Below are 16,086 nucleotides of genomic sequence, written 5' to 3'. Positions count from 1 at the left end.
GTGCACTCTGCTTTATACAAGAGGCAAAATAAAAATTATTCCGTAGCCCTAAAGGCACTGAGATGACTTTTCAACGCCAGGACAAGACACGTATTTTTAAGGGCAAAATTGATAGGCATGGGCGATAAGTACAAAATACGCTAAGAAAAGCAACGCGAACCTATATTTTTGGGACCAAAAAATACTGTCCTAATAACTTTTCTTTGATTCTAGCAAGGTTTCGTTAAAAAAATCAACTTTCTAAAGTCTGTATCTCGAAAAAGGCTACCATTGTCGCCTACGGGGAAATTAATTGTTTATTTCAATCTTAAGCTTTAATGACGAAGAATTTCTATCTTGGCTTACATTTTAACAGATCTTCCGTACAAATAAGTCATTGTCTCGAATAGTTTTATTGGTGGATGTGTGAACCTCTAACCCTTGCTGTTCAACATTTCTAAATACAATTTTATTATTTATATATTTCAATGTTAATTTCATATGATGGAATGCATAACACCCTCATTTAACTACAATTGCTTGGAATATAAAATGTGCAATAATTTGTATACTTGATATAAATATATGTGGTTTTTTTAAAGCGACATATAAACCAATGTTCAAGATGAATGAATATAGATTAGTTTTAAACAAAACATCCTTGTATGTAATTTGCTTAAAGTTTACCTAATGTCTTGCAAGAAGCGAAATTAAATTGCTTGGGAAAGAATACGTGACCAATATTGTATTTGACAGGTGAAATATAAAACAATGATACGAAGTATCTTATTTCAAGATAAATATATATAGATTTGATTGGAACAAAATAGAACTTGCATGTAACTAGCTTATATTTTACCTAATGTCTTACACTAAAAGATATCGAATTGCTTGTAACAGAATACGTGACAAATTTCACACACAATGGAGATAATTAGCTGCATATATTAACTAATAAATATTTTACAAGTGAATTGAAACAATAAATTAAAAACATACTTTTCACACTTAAATTATAGAAGTCACACTTCTTTTAATCATTAGAATCTTACAAGAGGCTGTATATAAGAAAAATATTTTTGTCTCCTTAATTAGCAAAAATGGCGACAGAACGTATTCATTAGTGATATGTAAATAACTCTATAACCTTTGGATAATAATCTGACTCATAATAATATACCTTGATATCAATCGTCAAATTTGATTACCATCAAGTGTAGACGGTATTTTCTACTACGGAGGCGAACGCTCTCTCGGTAAAGTTTAAGAAAATAACAGCAATTTTGGCAGAGATTAAATATTAATAATCAGATGAAATAACGACAGTGATATTAAAATGGAATTACTAGTAGCTGACAAATATAAAAGATGATTTGTTTCTGTTCAATCGTTGACGAAAGTGAAGTAGTGATATGATTATTCGCTAATAGCAGTCAGTTTTTAGTCAGTTTTGTCAAAATAAGCAAAGAAAATCGCTAATAATTCTTTTTTCAATTGCAAGACATGGGTTACGCATGAACTCAGAGTGTTAAGCTATTAAAACACTTCCAAGATTGGAAGCAAGGGCAAACCGTTTATTTAATTGATTTGACCCAAAACATTCTTATACATAAAGGCAACAGGAGTTTACCGCTGTTCAAAACTCATAAATCCATGGACAAAAACAAAATCGGGGTAACAAACTAAAACCGAGTGAAACGCATTAAATATAAGAGGAGAACAACATGTAAAAATCTAATTGCACGAAGTCTATTTATATATATGTGTATGCATATATATCGGGTTGTATGGCGTTGGCAGTCTTTGGAGGTCACCTCGATGGTTAATGCAATGGCGTCTTGACTTAAATAAACACGAATCGTTGATACATATTCAGGTTATGTGCAAGCTTGGTAGTATAACGAGTTAATTATATGGTAAATAGAATTTCTTATATAAAACTTCAATCAGGCTTGCGAAATTCTAAAAAGAAGCGATTTTTAACAAAAGAATTAAATTCATGCTAAATAAATGAGAAGTGTACTTTCTACCTCATCTATCCCCATGTGCATGACAGGTATTATCAGCACTTAGAAATATTATAAGACGTTGACTTTAAAATAAATATATTAAAGGATTGTGTAACCTGAGGAAAATACTATCGTGATTATTACTTACAGATGGTGGTATTCTGATTTTCTGCTGTCATATTCTCTTGATTGCTCATCTTCTTTCATCTCTGAATCCCTTTCGCTATCTGTCGGTGCTTTGATTTCTTCAGATGGTTCCAACCTTCATTAGATGTTTCGACCCTGTCCCATAACATCCTCCGGTTGGCGGGTCAGTAGAGGTGGCCAAACTTCTACTCAACAGCACTCGGCTTCCAGCTCATATCATCTCGGCGATGCCATAACCATCAAAATGAACGCTCTGCTGCTTCCCCTAGATGTCTTACCGCTGTCTTTCTTGCCTTTCCAACTAATTGCATTGCCTGTAACATCCTCCATACTGACTGTGCATGAAAACCTCTGCAGCCTATTTCTACTGGGAACAGCCACGCTTTCCACCCTCTCTCTCTTTTTATGTTGTCATCAGCTCTGTGTACTTTTCCTTTTTCCGCTGGTATGCCTCTTCACATCTCTCTTCCGAATGAACTGTCAGTTCTATTGCAACTATCATCTTTTTGTGACCAAACTACAATATCTGGGCGTAGGGTTGTCTGTACGCATTCTGGAATCACAAGCTTCTTTCCAATGTCAGCTCTTATGTTCCATTCACTGCTCTTGTCCAAGATGAAGTGCTGTTGTGACTTTGTTGCATGTCCCGTATCTCCCTCTTTAACGAATCTGATCTGCTTTGCCTCTGTTTGTGATGATCTCTTCTTTCTTCTCTCATATTTAAGATCTCTGCTAGATGTTTTAGAACCTTATCGTGCCGCCATCGATACCTTCCCTGTGTCAGAGAAACTTTGCAGCCTGAAAGTATATGTGCCATAGTACCTCTTTCACCACATAACTTGCAGCTTGGTTCTTCTATCAGTCCACATTGGTGTAAGTTTGAAGGGGAAGGAAGTGTACCGTACACTGCCCTAAGTATGAATGAAATTCTGAATGGTTCCATCCTCCATAACTCTGCCCATGTGATCTTTCTTTCTGGCAAGTTCCACTACATCCATGCTCCTTGACGGCTAAGCTCCACTGTTTTTGCTCTGCTTTGTTCTTCTTCTACTGTTCTTATTTCTAACTGTACCATGCTACTCTTCTCTTTTTGTGTTGCCTTTGACCACTATTGGAAATGTGTCATTCCTAAGCCTTGTCCACCAGTACAGGTGTTGCCAAATATGTCTTTGTGGTGAAGAATACGTTCTGCTTGATTTACTGCAGTTCTCGATGACCATTTACGCCCAGTTCGTGTATGTATTCCAGCCTAACTGATCTTGCTATCCTTCGAGTCTCTGAGAGTCATAACAAGTCTGCTCTGTGATACCTTGTATTCCTCCAAAGTTGATGTTAAAGGTAGCTGTAGTTGTGATGATCTACTGTGAAGGCCTATGGCTGTAACACTTGGTGGTACTCCTAGCCATCTTCTTAGACTGTTTATCTTTCTTTCTATAGATTCGACTGTTGTTGCTGTCATTTCATAGATCAGGAGAAGCCATGTCAGTCTTGGTAACAGCCCATGTTGGTATATCCAAGCCTTAAACTTCCCAGGCAATCCACTCTTATCTATCTTCTTAAGCCATTCTACAACCTTCTTTCAGTATCATTGATCTTGATTTCCTTGGCTTGAATTTCATCCTTGCCCAAGTGACTACTTCTTCCAGTGCTGTCAGTATCCATCTTGCTTGAATATGGGATGATGTTGTTACTGTAAGGTCATCCATGAACCCTCTTATTGCTGGTAGAAAAATCCCTGAAACTGTCTATGGACCTCTTGTTTCTCTTTCTGCTGCCTTCATGATGATATTCATACTCATAATGAATAGTATTTGTGAGATGGTACAACAAGTAACTATTCCTTTCTCTAACTTCTGTCATGCTGTGGTCTTGTTATCTACAGTAAATCGCAGCAGTATTCCATCAAAATACTCTAATACTATCTTCTTGGTGTGTTCTGGAATGTGGTAGTGATCCATTGCCATCTCTATCAATTTGTGTGGTACTGATCCATATGCATTTGCCAGGTCTAACCATACTACTTCCAAATTCTTCTCTCCTGTCTTAGCCTCGTGTATGAGTTGGCTATGAACACTTATGTGTTCTACACATCCTGAAAAACCTGAAATACCTCCTTTCTGCATAGACGTATCAATGTAGCTGTTCTCTACATATACATCGTCATCCTGTTTGCCAAAACAGAGAAGTAGATTTATCCCTCGACGCTCAACAATGAAATTGTCCTTAACTGTGAGATGTCTTTTGAATCCTGATCTTTTGGTACAAAGTATCCTTCTACTTTTTGCCAGCTTTCAGGAATGGTTCCTTTTTTCAATAGTGTTCGGAATAGCTGCCACAGTTTTCTTAGTATCTTTGGGCATTTCTTGTAGACTTTGTATGGTACACCACTGTACCCAGGTGCTGATCCTGTTCTTGCCTTCTTTACCACCTCACAAACTTCCTTCCATGTTGTTTCCATTGTTTCAAATTCTATTGTTGATTGTTCTTCTTCTTCAACTCTTGGGCAATATCCCAAAGGTGTCTCTCTTTCTTTGTCTGAGTGTGTTTAATGCAGATACTTCTCTACTTCTTCCTTACTACAAGCTGATGCCCTGTCCTTTCTCCACCCAACATTGTTTTTGGTGTAGTTGTATGGATTCTTAATAAAGTTTGCTCTTTTTTTCGCTTTCTTCTTATTACAGTTCTTGAGTTGTTCTGCCCTTCTAGTTCTTCTCAATTCCTCTATATTAGGCAAAATCTTTTAAATTTTGGGTCTACATGGCTTTATAACTCTGTACCCTTTATTTAATCTTTTTTATATATATATATTTGGGCGTCACTGATGCTTTTGTAGACAAAACGCGCGTTTAATGAACACAATTGTAATCGTTGGATCTATAATAAGTTTATATTCATACATTAATGGCCACAGTATGTATAGATGTTATACCACCAAATCAGTGTTTGCACACCCGGTTGCACAGAAAATAGGTCGAAAAAATGAATTTGACAGTTGTAGGTAATTTATCCTACATTTTATTGCAGAAAAACAGTTCTGGGTCATAAACATATATTTTGGGTATTTCAAAGCACCTTATTTATTTTTATTTGGGGTTTTATAGAATAGTTTGGAAACCTGAGGTTACATGGTTACTAAAGCTTGTACATGTATACAGGTTAAATAAGGGGGGAATTTGATTGGTTAACTTCCAGTGATGGTTAAAAAAAATTATATGCAATGAAATGATACGTGAATTTTTTTCCATAGTACTGGACAGGACTAATTTAAAACTTCGCTCTTGCCAAGTATTTCTTGATTTGAAACAGAGATAAAATCTGCATAATCTATAAAAAAAAATGCAATTTAAGAAAAGTTAAATGGGGGTAATAGATGGTGGTATTTCACCTATACACAATTCATGTCATCTTGACACACAAAAAAAATCATTTTAAACTTGACTGTTTTATAACATATGTTTTCAAATGGAAGTGTTTTTAACCGTGATAAATGTATTTAATTTACGCAAATTAAAAAATAGATTTCCACTAAATACTTTTTTTAATGACGAATACAACACTTTTTTTTATTTATCCTTGTCGATTTTTATGTATATGTTAAAATTCTAAATATGCTTAAAATTAAGTTTAAGCTTTTTTTTTAGTGTCCATTATGATCAAAAGATTATTAATGGTACTTGTATAGACATTTCTTTATTTTGTATCTTCTGTCTTAGTTTTATTTTAACAGGTCCCGTGACTGTTACCAGGACCGATAACAATTGAACTAGATGAAACATTTTTTTCGTTGTTAGTATGCAAACAGTATAAAATGTGATAATTATGTTTTTCTACCTTTTAAAAACGTTCCGTTTTTATGGTTAAAACTATAAATAGAACAAAGGTATTTCCTATATAGGCTAAAGTTGTAATTTAATATATTCTGATATTTTTCAGACTGCTGATTTCAAGTTAATAGTGCGTTTACGATTTTTAACGACTCGATCTTTAATTCACCTAGTTTTTTAAACAGTTTTGTCCTCTGAGCACTAAATATCGTTGACTATCACGTATACTCGGATTATTCATGTGTGTCTATCGGAAACTTATTCAAACTGTGTCAGCGGTCATTACACATTCATCCAATTTATTTTGGAAAGATTTGAAAGGATCCTAGTATTTTACAATGAAGTTTGAGGTCACTGTATATATAAAACGACTTCTGAGTATCGCCAAGTCACCACCAGGTATTGTCTTTATACTATGTGTGTATACTTTCACGAGTGCTGCTGTTTACATGAACATTGAAGATCATAGAAGAAATAGCAACGAAAATCAATGTGAGGAAGATAATACGTTGAATTACTGGGAAACGCTTTTCTTCTTTGTTGCAATGATAACAACAATAGGTATGTATCACCAGTGTATGTATATATGTGCAATAAATTTCAATTTCAAATACATGGGGTTAATATCGCCGTGTGTTATAGCCTTTTCACGCTGATGCGATGTAAAACAACTATGATCAATCAATCGTAATAAGAACCGATCAACATGCATGTATTCATGTAGCAACTATTTGAAATAATCTCGTGAAAAATAGAGCAATTATCATGGACAATTCGAAAATAAATATTTTATTATTAACAATCATTTAAATTCAAGCCAAATGTTATATATTATTGAATCTCATTAATAACAAATAATGACCTTGATTTCTATTATTAACTTCCTGTATATTTTACAAACCAGGAAGTTTAATGGAGTCTGGAGGGAGGAGGGGCATAACTCTGTATTCTATATGCCCACATTTTTTTTTTTTACTTTTTTGGTCACTTTTTAATCTAAACTCTACAAAGGATTATGTTCATGAATGCTTCACATCTATATTTCATTTCTAATAATTTTTTTTAATCCGTTAATGTTTATAGCGTAAATATTAGGTATTTTAAAAGTGGTTATTGTATGTAAGTAAAATTTATCATTTTTATTATTTCATATGTATATAAATTTATGTGCGGTATGCGTATGAATTTTCGGATCTATTTTAGTCTATTGTTTAACAATAGAATAAACTAGTTATGCAAATTAGTAAGGTATATAATAGATAGAAAACGGGTTTTTAAGTTTATCGAAGGCTGGGCGGTGACCACTCGACTTGCAGACAAATTTTCAAGATGTCCGATTCAGAGCTAGACCTCGACGATAGAGAATTAACCAAGTCTCCTGACAAGTCAATTGAAGCTTTACGTTCTGCTGCTGAACCAACAAAGAGAAAAGGTAATTCAGAGCAAGATAGGGCACCTGAAGTTTCAAACGCAGATTTGTTTTCTTTGATGACAACTTATTTCAATAATAAACTTTCCGGTATAGAGAAGAATTTCTCCGATACTACAGAGACGTTAGTAAAGAGAGCAAAGAAGGCAGAGAATACCTTTAAATTTAAGGGGAATCAGTTACAATTTGAGCTTAACTCTGACATTCAAGACAGTATAAGCACGGCAATAGGCTACATTGAGAAGAATCGACCTAAAAAGGCAGTTAGGGTTTTAGAAGATTCGTCTGTCCAGCTCAAGAAGAGAAATAAATTAATTAGAATCGCGGATAAGTCCGAGGGTGGTTGGAGAACGGTGAATGAATACCTTTCAGATGAAGTGGCCAGTGACTCGGAAGACGAGAAAAGAATACGCGCCGCAGATAACAGGGCAGTTAAAAAGATCAAAGCAGAGAAAACAGATAAACGCAGCAGTAGAAAGCGTCCGGCAGAAGCATCTGGTTCAACAGCTCAAATGGCACATAATGGTACAGGTGGTTCTGATGCTACATTTCGCCTGCAGCCCTTTCGAGGGGGCTTGGCCGCCAGCGGCCAAAGTTTCGGCAACCAAAATAGCTTCAAGACCTCAGACGTCTGTTATAACTGTGGCATGCAAGGGCACTGGGCAAGAGACTGCAGGAAGGGAAAGGCAAGGACAGGACCTTCCAGAGGATCTTCTTCTTAAAGATCATAACAGTGACATTTTCAAGGTACAAGATTATGATATTGTTGAAACATTTTATGAATATGAAAATTGTAATTCTGATATTTATGTTAAAGGTCGTTTGAAAAAATCTATTAACTTTTGGAAACAAATTAATGCTTCAGATTTCATTTTGAATGTTATTACAGATGGTTACAAAATTCTTTTGCTTAACGAGCCTGAAGAAATATTCTTAAGAAATAACAAATCAGCATTTGATAACAATGAATTTGTCTCGAAAGCTATTTTAGATTTAATGAAAGGGGGCTTGATACGAGAGGTATCGAGTAGACCGCACGTGGTTAATCCTTTGACCGTCTCGACTGCGAAAAATAAACACAGGTTAATTTTAGATTTACGACATGTAAACAAACAGGTAGTTGATAGCAAGATTAAATTTGAAGATTGGAAAGTAGTTAAACAGTATTTATCTTCTAATTGTTTTGGATTCGTTTTTGATAAGAAATCAGGATATCATCATATTGATATTTTTAACGAACATCAGAAATATTTAGGTTTCTCCTGGAAATTAGGAGGTGTAACAAAGTTTTTCGTTTTTACTGTACTTCCTTTTGGTTTGAAATCTAGCGGATATATCTTTACTAAAGTAGTTAGACCTTTAGTAAAACATTGGCGAAAGAAAGGAATCAAAGTCGTTGTTTATTTAGACGACGGGTTCGGTTTAGCCGATAATGAAAACACATGTAAAATGCATTCTGATATAGTAAAGTCAGATCTTATATCATCGGGGTTCGTACCAAACAGAGATAAATGTCACTGGACACCAACACAAACATTAGAGTGGTTAGGTTTTATATGGAATTTAGACATATGTAAACTAGATATACCAGATAGAAAAAAGAATGATTTAATTGACTTAGTTAATGTTATACTTAACAGTTCCTGCAAAGTGAAAGTAAGATTGTTAGCAAAAGCAGCTGGTAAAATCATTTCTTTTACGCCTGCTTTAGGTCACATTACACAGATCATGTCGAGAGGTTTGTTTGAAGTTATAAATTTAAGACAAGATTGGAACCAATCTATTAATATAAATCATTGTAACGCTTGTATCAGAGATCTGATATTTTGGAGAGATAGCATTTGTAAGTTAGAACCAGTTTCTTTGTTAGGATTGGATTCTGAATTTTACATATTTACAGATGCAAGCAATACAGGGGCTGCTGGATATATTGATAATCTAAAACAGATTATGCATAAATCTTGGTCTGACGATGAGAAATTAAAGAGCTCCACTTGGAGGGAAGTCAAAGCAATAGAGTTGTCTATATTAAGTTTTGCACGTTTGCTTAAACATTGCACGGTATCGTTTTATACAGATAATCAAAACGCTGTAACAATAGTTCACAAGGGTAGTAAAGTACCAGAATTACAGTCTTTAGCTTTATCAATATACGATTGTTGTCGTAAAAATGATATTACTATTTTTGTTAACTGGATTCCAAGGGAACAGAATGAACAAGCAGACATGCTAAGTAGAATTGTCGATATTGACGACTGGCGTATTTCAGATGAATTTTTCACATTCTTGAATGATTTATGGGGTCCATTTTCAGTGGATAGGTTTGCTAGCTTTGAAAATACGAAATTACAAAAGTTTAATTCTTTGTATTGGAACCCAGGTTCTTTATGCGTCGACGCTTTCACGTGCGACTGGTCCGGTGGGAACAATTTGCTAGTACCTCCAGTAACTGAGGTTAGCAGAGTTATAAATCATTTAGTAAAATGTAAAGCTAAAGGAACTTTGATAGTTCCGAATTGGCCTTCATCGCCATTTTGGCCGTTGATTTTTGACACTGGTCTAAAATATAGAAAGTACATAATTGAAGTGCTTCAGTTCAACGAACCAGAGAGAATTTTCGAATCTGGAAATAATTTGAACTCTGTTTTTGTGAGAGGAGATTTCAAAGGATCTGTATTAGCTGTTTTGTTAGACGCTTCATATTGTTAATATTAAGTCTTTTTATTTACAGAATTGTTTTTACTATATGAATATTGATGTAATATGTGTGTGTTGGAAGTCACTGGACGTTATACTCTTTGGTCACTGGACTAAATCTTTTAGTAATACTGTATGGTCACTGGACCTGATTGATATGCTTTGATTCAGGTAAATATGTTATGTAATAGAATTTTTATCTTTTTACAAAAAGATTGTAATTACTGTATATCTATTTTTAGAACATTTTTTCGACTGGATTCTGGTCACAGTTAAGTTTGGTTAAGCACACAGAACTCAGATTACTTTACTCAAATCTAAATGCAACTGTCTTAGATTCGAGGGCCAAGACAACTGTTACAAAATATATTGGAGGTTTCAAACGTTTTCTAAAGTGGACACAAAAATACAAAGAGATAACTTCAGTACTTCCGTGTAATAAACTTTATGTGGGTTTATACTTGCAACATTTGATAGAGTCATCCGAAGGTTTTAGTTCAGTAGATACAGCATTTTATAGCATAAAATGGGCGCATCGTATTGCTGGCGTAACTGATCCATGCGAATCTGAACTAGTCAAGAGTATACTAGAAGGTGCTAAGAGAATACTATCTCGTCCGAAAAAGAAAAAAGAACCAGTTGACTCGAATTCAATGATTAAACTGTTTGATAAATATCATAATCGTAATTCACTAAAAGAAGTGCGTTTATTGTTAATGTGTTCGTTGATGTATACAGGATTTTTGCGTTTCAATGAGTTATGCAACATCACAGCTAAAGACATAGTTTTTCATACTTCGCATGTCAACATTTTTATTCGTAAGAGCAAAACAGATTGTTATAGACATGGTAATAATGTTGTCATTTCTAGATTAGATACAATGTAGTTCTTACTGTCCTGTAAAGCTTTTGCAAAGTTATCTAGTTTTAGCTAAGATTGAGAATAATTCTGAATTCTTTATATTTCGTGCATTGTCTTTTTTAAAGAAAACTAATTCTTTTATATTGAGAAGTAAAAATGTAAAAATTTCGTATACTCGAGCAAGAGAGTTAGTCAAAGAGGCCTTATCACAAATCGGTTTGAATGTAAACAAATTTGGTTTACACAGTTTCAGAGCAGGCGGTGCCACAGCGGCCGCTAAACATGATATACCAGATAGACTTTTTAAAATACATGGAAGATGGAAATCTGATTTAGCTAAAGATGGTTACGTATCAGATAGTTTAGAAAAACGATTATCAGTTTCTAAGAATTTAGGTTTATAACATTTTCACTGACTGCTTTCTTTGTACGTCGAAATGGTCACCGTGCCTGTTAGTATCAGAACTATTCTTGTCTTATTTATATACATATATACAATATGAGTTAGTTAAGAACAGAAATTAGAAGCAGAGTTGTACAAGAAAAATAGAGCAAGTTAGCACATAAATATGTTATGTTCGTTTGAACATCGTGAATTAAGAACATAAATAAATTTATGTGCGGTATGCGTATGAATTTTCGGATCTATTTTAGTCTATTGTTTAACAATAGAATAAACTAGTTATGCAAATTAGTAAGGTATATAATAGATAGAAAACGGGTTTTTAAGTTTATCGAAGGCTGGGCGGTGACCACTCGACTTGCAGACAAATTTTTTTTTTTGTGTATTGTTAAATGTGTATATATAGTATACTGATTTGTAATGTTTATTTTATAGATTTGATATGATGAAGTGTTTACGCAGAGATGTTTAGGACATTATTGTTTGATGAAATGAAATGAAAAGACATTTATAGAAAATTGATTACTAGTAGATTGTGAATTATGATGAATAAATCGAAATGGTCACCGTGCCTGTTAGTATCAGAACTATTCTTGTCTTATTTATATACATATATACAATATGAGTTAGTTAAGAACAGAAATTAGAAGCAGAGTTGTACAAGAAAAATAGAGCAAGTTAGCACATAAATATGTTATGTTCGTTTGAACATCGTGAATTAAGAACATAAGTAAAAATCTTAATTTTGTGGCACCCTGTAAACATTTTCTATTTTTATAATGTGTCGACTGAAGTTAAGTCTTCAGTCGGAGTCAGTCTTTTGAACTCATTAAAATAAAATATTTGATTTGATTTGATTTATTAAACTGAAAATAAAAATCAATAGTACCGAAAGTCATCGTTTAATTGTATTCGCTCTACCAAATACAGATACAATTAAAAAGTTTTTTATTGTCAATTATGACGCCCAATAATCAAGTTAAGCAGTGCAATTAAGTTCAATTTCATACAAGTGATTACATATTGATTACATTGATAATCAGTCTGTGAGTTTGTTCTGTTTTATAGGCAGGAGACCAGTCGTCGGTAACTGTCTTTCGTTTCGGCATCTTCACCAGTTTCAGAATCAGAATCCTAAGAGTCAGAATCAATCTCCGTACAGCGCTCGTTTCCTTTCCATATACTTAGTACACTACAATACATTTGAAATACCATATCAATCAATAATGAAAGCTTCTGTTGTGCATTTGTGAATAAATGTGTCATTAATTATGTTTCGATATTCGGAGGGTTAGATCGTTTGCACTAAATATATTAGTAACTCAGTGTGGGCTATATGTTACGCATTTCTTTTACCGACTATCTAAAATGTGATATTGAAGACTACGTGGCTTATAAAAGTGATTAAGTTTTCAAAATTAAAGGACCTACTTTACTCATACATTGGTCTGTACAAAAAGAAAATGTCAACAAAAATAACTTGTAAGCTTTTTTAGTGTGTTATATGAATTTTACATATTTCAATCTTTCATCATCACTGAATATCTTCGTCTGATGAAACCTTTCAGATTTTCATCAACACTGTGTTGTTTTTACAAAGGGACGTAACGTTACACCCCTACTAACCGTGAATGGAAATTAACCACTCGCCTACTAACAACGTATAAAATGTACATCTTGGTCTTCACGCGGTTGCTTTTAATTATATAACTAGACATATATCATTTCAATCCATCCTTTTTTAAGATGGTATAAATCAAACAGTTGTCTTTGTCGTAAAAGTTTCAGACACCGAAAAAGAAGGTAAATAAAATATACACTTTTTTAATTGTAGGATATGGTCATATTACTCCTCATACTATACCAGGAAAAGTATTTGTTATGACCTATTCAGCAATAGGCATACCACTAACTGCTCTAATCATTACCGACTTTGGCAAGAGACTATCCACCTTTGTCACACGTGTGTGTCTTCTTATGCGGAATCGATCCCAGGAGCGAATTGCACGAAAAAGACGCAGTTTACAAAAAGATGACAAAATGAATATCTTAATGGAAACCGAAACATATGAAAATACAGTGTTGAAAGATTATGAGGGATCCATTATTCCTCTTATAATATCAATGGCGGTTTTAGTAGTTTATATTCTAATGGGAAGCGTAATCTATTCGTCTTTTACAAACGTGAGCTACGTTGATGCTGTATATATGGTATTTTCATTACTTAGTACCATTGGTGCCCGTACAACTCTACCATCTGATAGTACATATTATATTGGATCGGTCATCTATATTCTTATTGGATTGACAATATTGTCGATGTGTGTTTATGCGGCACTCCAATACAATAATGTGAAATCTCAATCTACTGAACATTTAGAACGAAAAGAAAATAATGCAAATGTTGAGCAGTATCAAAATTAAAATATGTTTTAAATCAAAAAGTGTGTGTATTCTGGGTAGACTTTACATAGATAAATTCAGCCGTATAAGAAAAATAAAATGAGAATGTTAAATTAATGTATGCCTTTTTGTGCTTCTTTGTTACATTTGTTGTTTATGTAGAGATATCAAGATGATAACACAATATTGACTGTTGTACCCCTATTTTTGACATTTTTACTCTTTGAGTATGTTTGTTTTGTTCATGCATCGTTGACAATTTAATGGAATTTGATGCGACTGTCATATAAGTGAGAGGTTTAGCTAGCTATAAAACCAGGTTCAATCCACCATTTTCTACATTAGAAAATGCCTGTACCAAGTCAGGAATATGACAGTTGTTACCCATTCGTTTGATGTGTTTGGACTTTTGATTTTGCCTTTTGATTTTTGATTTTCCTTTTTGAATTTTCCTCGGAGTTCGGTATTTTTGTGTTTTTTACTTTCTACGAATAAACCACAAAAAGAGAACGATACTGATTCTGATCGAATAAATCAAAACATCTTTCACAAATCATATATTCCAACTTTTATTACTGAACTGAAACGAATAACAGTCATAGTAATATCTGGAAAAAAGGCAATCTGACGGAAAATAGATAAAGAAATTATATTGACCTTAAAAAACAAAGGTGGGAAGTGTCACACAATCAAAACTAAAAAAAATGGTAACCAGAAATGGGAATGATCGCAGGTGCTTCGGAAGGCTGGGCAGATCCTGTTCCATATATCACAACCGTATAATGTTACTTCTATTTAATACGTTAACACATAATATTAAGAAGGTAGCCAGGCATCATGCAATGGCGGTTATGTAAAGGACTCTTACCTTATCCTAGGACAACACCAAACTCCGTGAACCACCAACCATGTAAATTTTCTAATTATAAAGCTTGAACAAACATGAAAATTTGAAATAGACACACCTGGGTTTTTTTCAGGACAAAGAATGGATACATTTGTTAGTGTTAGAAACAACACATACATTATAGATTAAGAAGTACAGAGAATACTATTGAGAACTAAATCAAATGCAACATGAGCCATTTTAAACAAAAGTAAGACTGATCTCCTCCGGAAGGGTATGCAGATCCTGCTCAACAAGTAGCATCCGTCGTGTCGCTCATGTTAATAAAACCCCGGTGATAATATAAATATGAAGATGAGGTATGGGTGCTAATGTGACTACTCTCCATCCAAGTGCAAATGTATAAAAAGTAAAAAACTATAGGTTAAAATTCGGCCTTCAATTTGTTATTTTACATTCGATGAAATGAGGGTTGTATTTCAGTTTACGATAGTCGGAACATTTCAATCGTTATCATAGAAATAGAAAGTTTATAATTGGAAAGCTGAAATCATGTCTTTTGTCGTAAAGTTTTGTTCTCAACCGAACTTCATTATCAATTTCGAGTTTGTCAAGATACAAGCAAAAACATGACTAAAGCTTAAATGTAAAAACCCATATTTAATACTAGTACATGAAGTCGATTTTAAAAGCCCCCCCCCCCCTTTCCCCAATATGAAAAAATATAAAATAATTCTAGTGAGAAAAATAATAGTCTTATTCATAAAAAAAAACGAAAAACACATATGACAGACAAGAACCAACGACAATCCCTGAACTACAGGCTCCTGACTTGGGACAGTAACATTTGTACATACATAATTGCCAGAGATATACATGTTTGTGACCGCTCAACGTTAACCCTCCCCTTATCTTGGACAGTTGTGTTACAGTTCAACATAAGAACAAAACTTATTTATGCATCCCTAACTCTTGTTCGTCACAAGTTAAGTCGGAATCAGCTACTTTGGAACATAATGTATGGTATGTGAATGCTGTATGGAAGCGTATATGAGGGGGGATAGGACCTTTATCGGGACTGCGGGATCGGGTCTTTTTAAGCTCGGGATTTCGGGATTGACCCTTTCGTGATCCGGGAATTCTTTTTTTCGGATTTCGGGACGTCGGGATTTACTTTATTTAAATTCGGGACCTCGGGATTTCGTTTTTTTTTAAGTCCGGGATTTCGGGACCAGGTACCATCCTATCTCCCTCGTATATGGTACAAATAAAATATACCTATTGTCAAAGAATGTCTACTGGTACAAATATCGTACAATGAGTGACCTGTTGTTATTTACATCCTTGTGCTTTGGTCTTCTGTGGATATGTATGTTATAGATCAGTTTCATAGATAATACATGTAATTAGGCTTTTTGTCGTCAAACACACCGATGAATTTAAGAATATGACTCCCTAAGATGTGTTAAACAACAATAAAAAAAAA

General features: G+C 34.0%; 3 protein-coding genes across 4 annotated transcripts; 2 read left to right on the top strand and 1 right to left on the bottom strand.

Annotated features, from left to right (window-relative positions):
* Nucleotides 1–2,721: 2,721 nt before the first annotated feature.
* Nucleotides 2,722–3,078, bottom strand: LOC134716615 (uncharacterized). Its single transcript, XM_063579625.1, has one exon. It carries the CDS (start codon nucleotides 3,076–3,078, stop codon nucleotides 2,722–2,724), a length of 357 nt encoding a protein of 118 aa, XP_063435695.1.
* Nucleotides 3,079–6,156: 3,078 nt separating this feature from the next.
* LOC134713932 (TWiK family of potassium channels protein 7-like) lies at nucleotides 6,157–13,791 on the top strand. The gene is made up of 2 exons (XM_063575208.1): nucleotides 6,157–6,520; nucleotides 13,185–13,791. The coding sequence occupies exons 1-2, from the start codon at nucleotides 6,298–6,300 to the stop codon at nucleotides 13,772–13,774; spliced, it is 813 nt and encodes a 270-aa protein (XP_063431278.1). The 5' UTR covers nucleotides 6,157–6,297; the 3' UTR covers nucleotides 13,775–13,791.
* On the top strand, nucleotides 7,155–11,937 carry LOC134715297 (uncharacterized). Of its 2 annotated transcripts, XR_010106651.1 has the most exons (3): nucleotides 7,155–8,135; nucleotides 10,120–10,256; nucleotides 11,786–11,937. XR_010106651.1 is itself a non-coding variant. In XM_063577400.1 (2 exons), the coding sequence occupies exon 1, from the start codon at nucleotides 7,289–7,291 to the stop codon at nucleotides 8,108–8,110; it is 822 nt and encodes a 273-aa protein (XP_063433470.1). In that variant the 5' UTR covers nucleotides 7,155–7,288; the 3' UTR covers nucleotides 8,111–8,135; nucleotides 10,120–10,611. The 2 variants fall into 2 exon arrangements, 1 of the variants encoding a protein (XP_063433470.1); XM_063577400.1 differs by lacking the exon at nucleotides 11,786–11,937 and having other exon boundaries at nucleotides 10,120–10,611.
* Nucleotides 13,792–16,086: the final 2,295 nt, after the last annotated feature.

The sequence above is a fragment of the Mytilus trossulus genome, chromosome 4 (assembly GCF_036588685.1).
Source record: "Mytilus trossulus isolate FHL-02 chromosome 4, PNRI_Mtr1.1.1.hap1, whole genome shotgun sequence".
In the NCBI taxonomy this organism is placed as follows: domain Eukaryota; kingdom Metazoa; phylum Mollusca; class Bivalvia; order Mytilida; family Mytilidae; genus Mytilus; species Mytilus trossulus.
Note: the sequence above shows the minus strand (reverse complement) of the source record. Positions and strands in the feature narration are given on the sequence as shown.

Bases quoted from the DNA above. Each gene is read 5' to 3' on its own strand.
- LOC134716615 (XM_063579625.1), bottom strand. From the start codon at position 3,078: ATGGAACCATTCAGAATTTCATTCATACTTAGGGCAGTGTACGGTACA.
- LOC134713932 (XM_063575208.1), top strand. From the start codon at position 6,298: ATGAAGTTTGAGGTCACTGTATATATAAAACGACTTCTGAGTATCGCC. The intron at 6,521-13,184 runs GTATGTATCACC...TTTTAATTGTAG, and splicing joins TGCAATGATAACAACAATAG to GATATGGTCATATTACTCCT.
- LOC134715297 (XM_063577400.1), top strand. From the start codon at position 7,289: ATGTCCGATTCAGAGCTAGACCTCGACGATAGAGAATTAACCAAGTCT.